The 13,322-nt window shown below is 42.3% G+C and overlaps 1 protein-coding gene across 2 annotated transcripts in view; it reads left to right on the top strand.

Moving 5' to 3' along the window:
- The window catches only part of NEDD1 (NEDD1 gamma-tubulin ring complex targeting factor), an 89,727-nt gene that overhangs the window by 14,782 nt on the left and 61,623 nt on the right, over positions 1-13,322 (top strand). For both annotated transcript variants that reach the window (XM_033950761.1, XM_033950760.1), the window contains 3 exons: positions 6,200-6,429; positions 8,328-8,529; positions 10,091-10,280. In XM_033950761.1, coding sequence (XP_033806652.1) covers positions 6,200-6,429; positions 8,328-8,529; positions 10,091-10,280 — 622 coding nt within the window. The remainder of the gene's footprint in view (positions 1-6,199; positions 6,430-8,327; positions 8,530-10,090; positions 10,281-13,322) is intronic.

Genomic DNA, 13,322 nt, shown 5'->3' with positions numbered 1-13,322 from the left:
TTCATCCTCTTGGGCAGAGTCGTCGGCTGTTTCTCTGGATGAGATTTGTAGGGTCGCTACCTGGTCTTCCTTACATACTTTCACCAAGTTCTACAGGATTGATATGGTGGCCAAACAGGATGCTACTTTTGGTTCCTCTGTTTGGGCAGCGGACTCAGCAGTCCCATCTTGAATTTTCGGAACAGGTCCCGGATTAAAGTGGGATTGTACAAGAATGAAAGATTAGGTTCTTATCTTTGATAATCTTCCTTCTTGTAAATCCACACTTTATTCTGGGAACCTGCCCCATTCTTTGCTGATTTGCCGATTGGTTGCCTTTACAAGTACTGGTAAGCTGGATTTCTATTTTCTGACCAGCCTTTATAAGAGTGTTGTCTGAATGGGTTTAGCACTTAGTTTGGGAGGGTCCCTGGTTTGGGCGCCCCCCTTCCTAACAGTGCAGGCTGTGTCTCCCTATAGCACTGTTTTGAAGTTCAGGTTTATGCTGTTTAATGACCTGTTCTCTCGTTTTTCAGATTCAAGCTAAGTCGGCTGTGGCCTTTTTTTGTTTTTTTGGGGAGTAGACTGGGGAGGGTTCTTTGAGTGTTTTTTGCTAGTTTTTCACTCTTAGTGTCACTTATACCTCATTGTGGTTTAGCACTGATGTGCATTTTGATTTTGCACACGTGGGGCAATCCATGATGGTGTGCAGGCAGGGGTGAATCACCTTTGTCTCCTGTGTGAAGCGCTGGAGTTTTTCTTCCTTCGCTGACCCTCCACACTGAGATTGCCCCTCTTTCTAAATTTATTTACTTTATATTGATTTGTTATCTTAGGGGCGTTTGACTAGCATTCCACACTCTGAATCCTCAGACTATTTTTGCTTCTGCTGTGCTTCTTTAGCCTGAGCAGGCTGCTTAAGACAGCTGCCACGGCTTCCTCCCATTAATGTGCTCCTCTTCAACCCATGAAAGCAGCTGATGCTATCTGCTTCTCTGGTGCCTGTCTGGGCCACTGATGTCTCTGTTGCCTCCTCCTTCCGTTGGCCTGTTGGGGAAGTAGTTGCCACAGCTCACTTTGACTGCCTTGACAACCGGTTCTGTCAAACCCTTGGTGCATTGTCTATAAAGTACATGCAAAGAAATATGAATTTAGTTAAGCAGCGAGAAAAAAATAAAGATAAATATAGTCAACAAAGATAACGAGATCAACATTTTTAACATTCATCATTGGTGAACATGGGTCTCTTAAGAACAAAGCAAATAAGAGGGTGTATGATTTGAACTTCAAATATTGCCTTTCGTTTAGTGCAGTGGTTATCAATCCGATCCTTGAGATAACATCCAGCCAGAGAGGTTTTCAGGATACCCCCAATGAATATGCTTGCACTTCCTTCACTGTATGGCAAACCTAATTCATGCATGTTCATTAGGGGTATCCCGAAACCTATGACACATGATGCGTTTATTGATAAATCTACACTCCAGTAACAGGATAGTCCCTTGAGAAATGAGAGTTGGTTATCATCCCAGTAACCTCATTTATCACCTTCTAAAAGCCTCATCTCGATGTGTAGTTCTGCCATAAATGTTCAAAGCTACCTGTTGCAGGGGCTGTTCTTTAAAATGTATTGGGCATATTGAAGTATTGTAATTAACAATACAGGAATCAAACAGGATTTATATAAGATTTTAGGTTGCTTATTTAGATGGTTGTATCGCGTAAACAATCTAAACAACATTATGTTCAGATTCATGTATAGCGATACTGAAGTCAGAATTTTTCTTACGCTGAAATAGATCTAACTGGTTAGACTTTAAAGGACAGTAGTCTATATAGTTTTCAGATCAACTTCCTTTTAGGTCTCAGTCTTTTAAATAGTTGCATCAAATCCCTTCCAAAAGCCTGAAAGACTATTTGATGTGTTTGTGGAAAAATGAAGTAACTTAAAAAAACTGGAAAACCTGATGGAGGATTTCTTGTGCAACCCAGATCTAGAGACCAGTATGTATCAAAGGGACATGCTTTTTCAATAAAGCACCTAGCTAGGAGCCATCAAGACCCATCAGCCGGTGAGAATAGCACATCCTGACAGATTGGTGCCATGGAGGTGTTTTAGTTTCTTATTTATTCTGCTGAATTTTCTCTCTTTGCTCTCTCCTTTTTCTGTTCTCAATGCATATGTTAGTCCTGCCTTTTCTGTCGCCCTTCTTGTCACCGCTTTCAGTTATTTTCTTTGTTTCTTTCCCTTTGACATTTGCTTTAGCATGTCGGCTTCTGTTTCTCTCTTATTCTCGTACGTGGCTGTCATCTTTTTCCATGTTCATCGTCACTTTGTGGTGTTGCAGACCTTTGCAATCACTCATGCTCATTCTCTGTCTTCACATTTTATATTCCATGTTTCTCTAAAACCCAAAACGTGGCTTAAAGTATAAGAATCAAAATACACTAAGAGGGAAATTCTATGAACGACACCCAGACCTAGGTGCCGATAGGCGCTCTACCGGTGCTTGAGTTAATTGAGAAACGCCATTTGAAACGGTAAGCGATGTTAAATTTAAAGCACCTCCTGGCACTTAAATAAAATGCAGAATTCTTAAATGCTTAAATAGGCAGCATTCTTATGAAAAGAGCCATAGAGACATCCTTGTAGAACAGAGGAGTAGCCTAGTGGTTAGAGCAGTTGAAATGTAATCTAAGAAACATGGGTTTAAATCCTATTGTTGTTGTTTTTTTATAAATGTTATCCCTCCAAGCACAGAAGAGTACCTACTGAACTTGAATGTAAACCACTTCAAACTAAGGATGATCCGCTCTATTTCGTCTCTTCTAGACCCAAAATCTCTCAATATTCTAATTCATTCTTTGATCATTTCCATTTAGACTATTTCAATTCCTTCTATCAGGGAATAACCCCAACACAGATCAGGACACTACAGATAATTCAAAATACTGCCATTAAAATCATCTTCAAGGCTAAAAAATTTGACCATGTTTCTCCTCTCCTTAAAAAATCCCATTGGTTATCCATCACTCACAGAATCTCATTCAAGACTCTCTTGCTAGCATTCAAAGTTCAACTCAATCACTCCCCCATGTTCATTGGCAGGCTTTTAATCCCTTACGAATCCTCAAGGTCACCGAGATCTTCTCAGCAACATCTCCTGACTATTCCCTCAGTTAGACAGCTCTTTTATGATACAACGCAACAAACCATTTACTCGGTAGTTGCGCCCACACTTTGGAACGCCCTTCCCGTAACACTACGGCAAGAAACTAATTTAAACAATTTTAAAATCAATCTTAAAACTTTTCTTTTCAAAGACGCTTTATGAGATCTACGATTGATAATGGAAAAAAAAAAGAGAAAAAAGCGAAGACGCCTGTTCCCGACATTTCCTCTCCCCTGTCGTTTTTTTTCCTGCACCCTTTCCTTTTATTTTTAATATTGTACCCTTACCCTTTCTCCTTTTTGTTTCAAACCTTTTTGTCTTAATAGTCACTATTGGTTTGTTTGTCTATCCACCAGGTTTTTAATTAATTTTTAATATTGTAAAGATGTAAACTGTTCTGGTTTGTAAAAGTGGTATATCAAGTCAGAATAAACGTGAAACTTCAGTAAATATTTTTCTGTTCCTGGAGGGAGCCCCAGGAAAAAATAGAATTAAGAGCTAGTAGGATTTGTACCTGTGTCCCTAAGGTTTATAAGTCCACTACACTAACCAGTAGATCACTCATTTGATCTGCTTACTACTTTGTAAACAGAATGGCCATAATACCTGCAGCTGATATAGAGCCTGGTTTTATTTTCAGATTTCACTTTCAGGGCAGAGGGAGGGATACAGCACCACTGGGGATTAAGGAGGGATTATGCTTTAACCACAGGTGTCAAAGCCAGTCCTCGAGGGCCGCAATCCAGCTGGGTTTTCATGATTTCCCCAATGAATACGCATGAGTTCTATTAGCGTACAATGAAAGCAGTGCGTGCAAATAGATCTCATGCATATTCATTGGGGCAATCCTGAAAACCCGACTGCATTGCGGCCCTCGAGGACCGACTTTGACACCCCAATCTCTTCTGTGGTCAACTGCTGAATCAGAGCACCTTTTTGTAACTTGATCATGACTGAAATACAGTACTCCCCCGAAATACAGTACTCCTACCGAAATACAGTACTCCCCCGAAAGTTCCAGGATTCGCGATTTTTCGCCTGTCAAAAGGCAGGAGAGGGCAGCTGGAGTGCCGGTGGGTGAAGAAAATCACTCGTGGTCTGCTCCAACCACCTCTTCCTGTAGTAAAGTTGGGCTACACCAATCAGGAGCTGCTTTGACACGCAGCTCCTGATTGGTGTAGCCCGATTTTACTAAAGGAAGAGGAGGTCATAGCAGACTGCGAATTCGCAAGAGAACACTCTAGTCCTATATAAAAGCATCCTTCTTTTTAAACATGGAAGTTTCTTCTGGTTGAAAAATTGCTGTTGGATTTTTCCTGTTACCCCCTCCCAGCTTTCCAGGGGCTCATGCAGAAAGAAGAGGAGACGAGTGACACACATCAGGCCGCATTCCCTTCTGCCTTTCTGGGACCAACTATTTATTGCGTAGCCCAGGACAGCAGAAAAGGTGGATGTGGAAAGATATGCTGCCACTTGCCGCTTCTTGAGGAAGGGGGATATTGTACTGCAGGCAGGGAGTATCTGAGCAAGTTGGGTGTTCCATGAAGGGGTTAGGTAGAGAGAAGATCAGAGAATCACTATTTTGTTGCCTCTTATTCGCTACACAGAATTCTGCATGGTGAGATCGGAATTTTTTTCCATTTGGGGAAACTGTGCGCATATTCTGCATTTCACAGTAGGGCAGAATTCCCCCAGGGCTAGTTAATGTAGTCATTGGGTTCCTAAAATCAGAAGGCCGAGGGTGAGGAGTGGCCTAGTAGTAGAACTGCTGCCTCTGCACCCAGAGGCTGTTGGATCAAATCCCAGCACTGTTCCTTGTGATCCTGGGCAAGTCACTTAATCCTCCATTGCCCTGGATACAAAATACCGCATATATGTGAATATAAACTGAGATTTTTGGCCCAAAAAAATGGTCCAAAAATGGGAGTCTCTGATTATATTCAGGTCCTCAAGTCTGCGCACTCCCCACCCAGCCCTTTTGCAGGCCTCCCACAGGCCTGCTTTAAGCTCGGCTTGTCCAGAAGTGAGCCAGGAAAGGAGCGATCCTTCCCGCGTCCTGTCCCGGCCAACTGTTAACCACCTTGCCTCCCTCCCGCCTACCAGACCCCTCTAGAACATACCTTTTGAACCCTGGTGGTCTAGCAGTGAAGCGGGACAGGAGCGATTTTTCTTTGCTCCTACCCCATGCGGAGCTGCGTAAGTTCCCGGGTCAGTCTCGTGAGACCATGAGAACTCACGAGACTACCCCGGGATATTGCACAGTCATTTCTCATTGTGGCTCCACATGGGGCAAGAGCGAAGAAAAATCACTCTTGCCCTGTTCACTGCTAGACCACCATGATTCAAAAGATATGTTGTAGAGAGGTCCAGGAGGTGGGGTGGTTAACAGTTGGCCGGGACAGGATGCGGGAAGGATTGCTCCTGTTCAGGCTTACTGTTGGACCACCAGGGTTTAAGGCAGGCCTGTAGTGGACATTGGAGGCTGGGTGCAGAGCTGGGCAGGAAGGAGGGCTGGTATAAGGCAGGACAATTGAATCTAAACCCCCCAGTTTATATTAGAATGAACCTTTCTCCCCCTCTTTTTTACCAGGGGGGAAAGGTTACCTTGGTTTATAATCTGATTGGTTTATATTCAAGTATATACAGTAAATATCTGTATGTATGCAAACTACTTTGAATGTGTAACCTCAAAAAGGAAGTAAACCAGTCCCATTCCCTTTTCCCTTTTCTGTCTACCCCTTCCAACACTATTCTTGGAAATTTTAAATTCTTTTTTTTTTTTTTCTAAGTGGGTAACGTTATTGATATGTAAGCTTGTACCTGTAAAAGTTGTGCAAATATTTTGAATAAGCTTTTCCAATTGTCCATGCATTAGTTTTACTCTCTTCTAAAAATGTCTTGACTCTGACTTCAGTGTATAGACAAGATTTTTAAGATTTCTTTTTTTATTATTATTACTATACTGTGTTCAAATGCAGCAATAGCGACCAGGATGAAAAGAAAATTCCAGCAGCATCTTTTATTGAGAAAATTTACCTCTCTTTCAGCCAGTTCGACAACTCAAATACTCCTTCCTGAAGAAATCTTTACTGGGTAGTGTATCGGATGGTGGAACTGTAACTCTCTGGGATGCAAACACTCAGAACGCTTTCCATGTATTTGACAATGCTCACAAAGCTCCAGCCTCGGGGATCTGTTTTTCTCCTGTCAACGACTTGCTATTTGTAACCATTGGTTTAGACAAAAGAATCATTTGTTACGATGCTTCAAGTAAGATGTAAGTACATCTTTATTCAAAGAAAATTATAATCCTGTCTTTGTGAAAACAAGTTTTAAGTTTCAAGTTTTATTAGGATTTTATATACCGCCTATCAAGGTTATCTTAGCGGTTTTACAATCAGGTACTGAAGCATTTTCCCTGTCTGTCCCGGTGGGCTCACAATCTATCTAACGTACCTGGGGCTATGGAGGATTAAGTGATTTGCCCAGGATCACAAGGAGAAGCGTGGGGTTTGAACCCACAACTCCAGGGTGCTGAGGCTGTAGCTTCAACCACTGCGCCACACACTCCTCCGACATGTTTCGCGGCACCACCCCTCTTTTACTATCAACCTCCTCGAATGTTTTTTCGAGGAGGTCGATAGTAAAAGAGGGGTGGTGCCTTGATAAAGCGGTTCCCGCGAAACATGTCGGCTATGTCACCCTGCTTGATATAAGACATCTCTAAATAGAGACAACAACATATAAGTTAAGTGAAATGAAATGAAATTATAAGTTATAGAAAACCATAAGTATTTGAAGCTCTTGATGAAAGCTAAAATGAAAAATTAGACCCAGTGACGATTTGTCACGTAAAGCTCAGAACAGTGATAAGTTTGAGTTCTGAGTGGTGACGCTGAGGGCCTAAGAAGTTTCTTTAAAGGTCGCTAGTTGAAATAAGGAAGAAGTTCTTATTTCTATTAAACTTATGTTTGTGAAAACATAGACATTTGGTTGGGCAACTTAGGAATACCCTACTCATGCCCTTTCTTCTTATGTGAAATGAAAGTTTAGAGAACCTCGGGGACTCATTTTCAAAACACTTAGACACACAAAATACCAAGGTCCCAATGCTCAAAACTTACCGTGTCTGTAATGTTTGACACTAAACCAGTTCTATTTTTAAAAAAATAAATAACCGGTTTAACATGCAAGCATTTTTGCTTCTGATGCACAAAATGGCTCTGTACTGTCTTTTCCGTGCCTTGTAGCAGCCTCTGAGAATACTATGGAAATGTATTACAATGAACGCATTAATATTAAAATGAGCACTCCAGGAGACACCCAGACATTGCCGGGTGATGCACAAAATGAAGCGCTGACCTTTTAACGCTCCAAAATTACTGGTACTGGTAGTGTGTTAAAGGCGCGTCTCAAGCATGTTGGTTAAAAGCATATACTGGCAGGTCTTGGACTGCCGAATGCATAAGAGGTGGAAGTTTTAAAATACAGGATAATTCATCATACTTTTATAGGATTGGTGGGGGCACTATATACACGTATATTCTGCCTAAGCAATGTAGAAAAAAAGCTTATATATCTTGAGCATAACCGCTCTGAACTGTTTGTGGTATTGCAGTATATAAAAATAGTTATTATTATTATATCATGCATTTTCACATTTGCATGGTTTGCTGGTAGTTCTCCGTGCTATCGTACTCCTACACGAGTGAAAAGCGAAAATGCCGATCTTTTCATTTGCTTTTGCGACTACTACAACACGAATGCCTTATGGCTATCAACACATGTGACATACACTTATGACGTGTGCCTATGAGGCGCTGCAATAAGGCACGCTTATGATTGATATTCATGGATGCTTATGATGTAGCTTTTCCTGTCAACTATTCAGCTCATGTGTTAGTCACTTTCTTCAACAACTGATCGAATGGAATTTCCGTGAATCTCATTTGCATGCGAAGTTTGCTGAGCATCGCTTGTCATTTAGAAATCGGGGAAATTTACTGGCACTACAACAGTACACAGGGCTTTAATGAGGACTTTTGAACATTGGTCTTTTTAAGTGCTTTGAAAATGAGTCTCTCAGCTTCTCTTTAGTTGGTTTGGCTTATTGTGATGCACCAAGTGTAATTTTTTTTTTCCTTTTAATTATTTGGGGGGGGTTTTCACCTGAAGACAATTGAGAACCCTGGTAGCTGAATCTTCTCTGACTGCAGTAGACTTTATGCCTGATGGAGCCTCTCTGGCAATCGGATCTTCACGTGGAAAGATCTATCAGTACGATTTGCGAATGTTGACATCTCCAGTAAAAACAGTTGGTGGTCATAAGACTTCTGTGCAATGCATACGGTTCAAGCACAGTAATATCTCTGCAAAAGTAAGGAAATAATTAAGAAGACACTTAAAATGAATAACCATGAGCTAATTGCTTGTTTATGTGATTAAATTTGTAGGTTGTGATAGAAAAATTGTGGTTTTGTTTTTTTTTTTGTTTAGGGAAGGATGATATTGGAATTTTCTTGTTTGTCTCCCGGCTTCTCCTTAGATCAGCGTATCGCAAACTGTGTGCCATGGCACACTAGTGTGCTGCCCAAGATTCCAGGTGTGCCGTGAGATGCCAGTGCCGGCTGACTGCCTACAGGATGTGACTCTTGTGGCAAGAGGCATATCCAGTAGGCAGTCAGTCAGTGCCTGTCCTCCTCCCCGGCACCTCTCTGCAACTATTTCCTTCCAGCACCCCAACTGGTGGCTCAGAATGTTGATGTGATGACGTCATGCATGCGCGTGACATAATCGCATCAACGTTCGCGCACTTCTAGATGCCATCAAGCCGTGTCCACCAATTTAGTGTGCTGCGGCTTCGTGAAGTTTGCGAGACACTGCCTTAGTGCCTTTTCTAGTGTAATAGGTGTGTCATATTAGAAGGTAAGAAACTAATCTCTTGTAAAGCTCATTAAGGGGTCCTTTTACCAAACTAACGTGAAAATTAGCACATGGCCATTAATAGAAAAAATATTATGTTATGTACAGTCTTATATCCTGCTGAATCCTCATTAATTAGAATTTTAGGTGGGTTACAGGCAACATATTGTTACATAGAATTTTGCATAGAGATAAGTATGTTACAAAGAGCTATACAAGCTACATACCCTGTTTCCCCAAAAATAAGCCCTAGCATGATTTTTGGGGTAGGTCCTAATATAAGCCCTCTCCCTCCTGCCACCGGATGCTTCACTGAACCCACCCAGTACCTTTTTCAGAAGTTGGGAGCAGGAGGGATGTGGTCCCACCTGCTCCAAGGCCTGCCAGTCCAAAATAGCAGACCTTCCCTTCCCTGGTGCATCATGTGATACATGGGGAGAGGCCTAAGGCCTGATTGGCTCAGATGCCAAGTGGAGGGGCCTTAGGCATTTGAGCCAATCAGGGCCTTATACTCCCTCTGTATCCCGCAAATCATCTGTGCCCATTAAAAAAAAAAGTCTACATAGGGTTTTAGCTAATGTGCATGGCTGGATCGGAAAATGGGCAATTGAGGGGAAAAACACTCGGTGAGCCATTGTGTGCATCGGGTTGGTAAATGTGATCATCGCTTAGGCATTCAAAACTGGTTTAGCGACAGTTGCTGACTTTAATGCATCTGGGCCTCATTGCTACAGGATATGGTAACAGTACTAAACGTCGTTTGATTTAAAAAAAAAAAGGTTTGGAGAAGTTCCTGGAGAAAAAGCCCATAGTCAGCTCTTGAGACAGACATGTGGGAAGCCACTGCTTGCCCTGGGATTGGTAGTATGGAATGTTGCTATTTGGGTTTCTTTCACGTACTTGTGACCTGGATTGCCACTATTGGAAACGGGGATAGTGGGCTAGATGGACCATTGGTCTGATACAGTATGGTATTTTCATGTTCTTTATGTTTTTTTTCTTTTGTCATATTTTAGTCTGGTGGTGGTAAAAATGCAAGTAAAATTGCACCCTTGCTGTCTGCTACCATGAATAAAAAAGGCACTGTTAAATCAGGTAGTGCCAATAGCGCCAAGAACGTCATTTCAACTGCATCTGTATCAGTGTTACCTCCACCTCTAACAGCATCTGAGGGGAAAACCATCGATTCTATCCAGGATAAAATGGGTAATGGCACAGAATTTGTTGATAAAATTACTGTATGATGTACTTAGCTAGTGGGATGTATGCATATACAGGCGTAGAAGGTAAAAAAAAAAAAAAAAAAAAAAGCAGTCTGGGAATTTGGTAGGTGGCCTACAGAAACTGTCATACACAAATGCCTTCTCATTCTAAAATCTGTTGTGAAAAAATGCATGACTCAGTAGGTGTAGCTGGGCCATTGCATGTCAAGTAGTCTAGGGCAATGCTTCTCAACTCGATCCGGGAGTACCTCCTTGCCAGTCAGGTTTTCAGATATCCACAATGAATATGCAAAAACTTGATTTGCATACACTTCCTCCATTATATGAAAAAGATGGTTTTGTTTTTCAGTGCCAGCAAATAATGCCAAAAAATAGGGATCATGACTAATGTGACCATGCGTCCCGTTTTGAACGGGACCATCCCGTTTTTAGATTGCCTATCCCGTTATCCCCAAGCACAGCTTCGGGAAGCCAAAATGTCCCGTTTTCAGAAAGAGTGTCCCGAAGCTGTGCCCAAAACGTTGATCGCGGAGCCCAGGATTTTTCCCTGCTTCCCCAACACCAATGCAGCAACAGATAAGGTGCCTGGCTGGCCCGGAACTTCCTCTCCGACATCAGAATTGACATCGGTTGGGGGGGGGGGGGATAAGACTTCTGCAGTTGTTGCACGCACCTGGCCTGTTGCGGTGGTGGCTTGGAGAAATTGGCGGGGGCTGCTTGGGGGGGCAGGGAGAGAGAAAGAAAGAAATATTGGATGCACAGTCAGAAGGAAGTGCAACCAGAGACTCATGAAATCACTAGACAACAAAGGTAGGAAAAATGATTTTATTTTAAATTTAGTGATCAAAATGTGTCCGTTTTGAGAATTTATATTTGCTGTCTATATTTTGCACTATATTTAACGTGACCATATGGGGGGGTGTCTGGGGGGGGGAGTTTATAGGGTCCAGGGGAGGATCGGGGGGGAGGGGGGTTTCCAGGGGAGGGTTCTGTCCCGTTTTGAGGAAAAAATTAAATGGTCACATTAATCATGACTCAAGTACTATGCTGTCAAACTGAAATGCTTTTGTGACACAGATCATAACGCCCCTATAAAAGCCAAAGAACTTAAAACAAATAAACAAAATGATTTCCCTGGCTATTGATGTTGGGATAAATTTATTCAGACAACACTCCTGTAAGAAAAATCTTACAAGTTTGATTTTAGCAGATATAACATAACATAATAGCAAATTTCTAGACCGCATAACCCTAAGTTCAATGTGGTTAACAAAAGATTATGCTATGAGAAAAAAAAAGATAATGTAATAAATAGAGATTTAGGCCCTCTTTTACAAAGGCGCGCTAAGCATTTTAGCGCAGATTTAGCGCACGCTAAATCAATGTGTGCGCTAACCGCTAACATGTCCATAGGATAACATGCACGCATTAGCATTTAGCATGGGCTAAAAAGCTTAGCGCACCTTTGTAAAAGAGGGTGTTAATTTGCAAAATATTTGGAGAAAAGAAAAGTCTTTAGAAGTTTTCTATAATGTGTATAAGATGTAGATCTAATCAATAATGGGCAGAAATCTTTGTCGTAATAGGCTGCTTGATAAGTAAGACAATGCCCATGATGTTTCTTACTTTTACAGCCCTTAGCGGAAGAGAACGTAAATAGGGCACGAGATTTTCTACTCTTCTCATGTGTCATGATAACAAATCTATCTGCAAGATAAAGTGGGGCTACACCAACTTCCTAACACAAACATCCTAACTTAAATATCACTCGGGCCTCCACTGGGAGCCAGTGCAACTTACAGTAATAAGGAGTTACATGGTCGTACTTCTTCAGGCCATAAATCATTCTTACTGCTATGTTTTGAACTAAAGTCAACCTGGCCAATCTTGGTCAAAAGCATTTCTTGGCGAACTGCCTTCGTAAATTCAACTTTAGAAGCGGGTCACTACCCAGAAGATCTCTTTGAGTGCTTTTACTTTTATTCCCAAATCAGCTGGACTAGATCTTACAAAAGATGATAATTATCGGCCATTTGCCAGTATCCCTTAGTTTGGCAAACTATTAGAGCTTGACATATTCAAACTACTATTGAACTATGTAATTTCGATCTCCTGCATTCTAGTTAGAACGGCTTTTGTGCTCTTCATATCACTGAAACTTTATTGTTAACATTGGTAGCAGAGATCCTACCTCAGCAAAGGAAAATAAAGGGGCTAGATTCACTAAGGACGCCGATTGTGTCTCGACCACTTTGCGACCCAATTGTTCCCCGACCCGATTCACTAACCTTGGTGCCGAGCAACCTCCAATCCGATATGCGCATGCAAATGAGGGGGAACGGCATGTAAATGTAGGCAGGCAGCGATTCACTAAACAAATCTAGAACACCAACTGGACTGGCCGATCAACAAAAGAAGCAACTGCTGGGGACTAGTCGCTCACGTGCTTTCCGACTGCATCTCCTGCTCTCTGCCTGGATTCTCCTGCCCCAACTCTAATCTCGCCGCCCTGCTCTCTCTCCGAATCTCCTCCTCTTGCCGCCCCAACTCGCCGCCCTGCTCTCACCCCGACTCTCCTCTCGCCACCTCAACTCTCCTTCCCTTCCTCAAGTGCGAGCCCATGGTTTTAACCCATGGGTTAAAACCACGGGCTCGTGAAGTACTAAAAAGTTTTTTTTAAAAAGTTTCTAGCTCTGCTGGCCACGAAGGGCTAGTGCATGCACAGACCATCTACAGGCAAAGAAGATGGTCTGTGCATGCATCGGGATCGCTGGAGAGCGATCCGTGCGGTCGGTTGGGGCGTGATTCCGATCGCCCTCATTTGCATGAGAGCACTTCGTGAATCAGCTCCCTGGCCACAAATTGGATCGGATCCCTCACGGATTGGATCCATGGCCTTAGTGAATCTAGCCCATGATTCTTTTACAATTTAACATTTCTGCTGCTTTTGACACTATAGACCAGGGATCTCAAAGTCCCTCCTTGAGGGCCGCAATCCAGTTGGGTTTTCAGGATTTCCCCAATG

This window comes from Geotrypetes seraphini, chromosome 7 (assembly GCF_902459505.1).
Source record: "Geotrypetes seraphini chromosome 7, aGeoSer1.1, whole genome shotgun sequence".
In the NCBI taxonomy this organism is placed as follows: Eukaryota; Metazoa; Chordata; class Amphibia; order Gymnophiona; family Dermophiidae; genus Geotrypetes; species Geotrypetes seraphini.
Note: the sequence above shows the minus strand (reverse complement) of the source record. Positions and strands in the feature narration are given on the sequence as shown.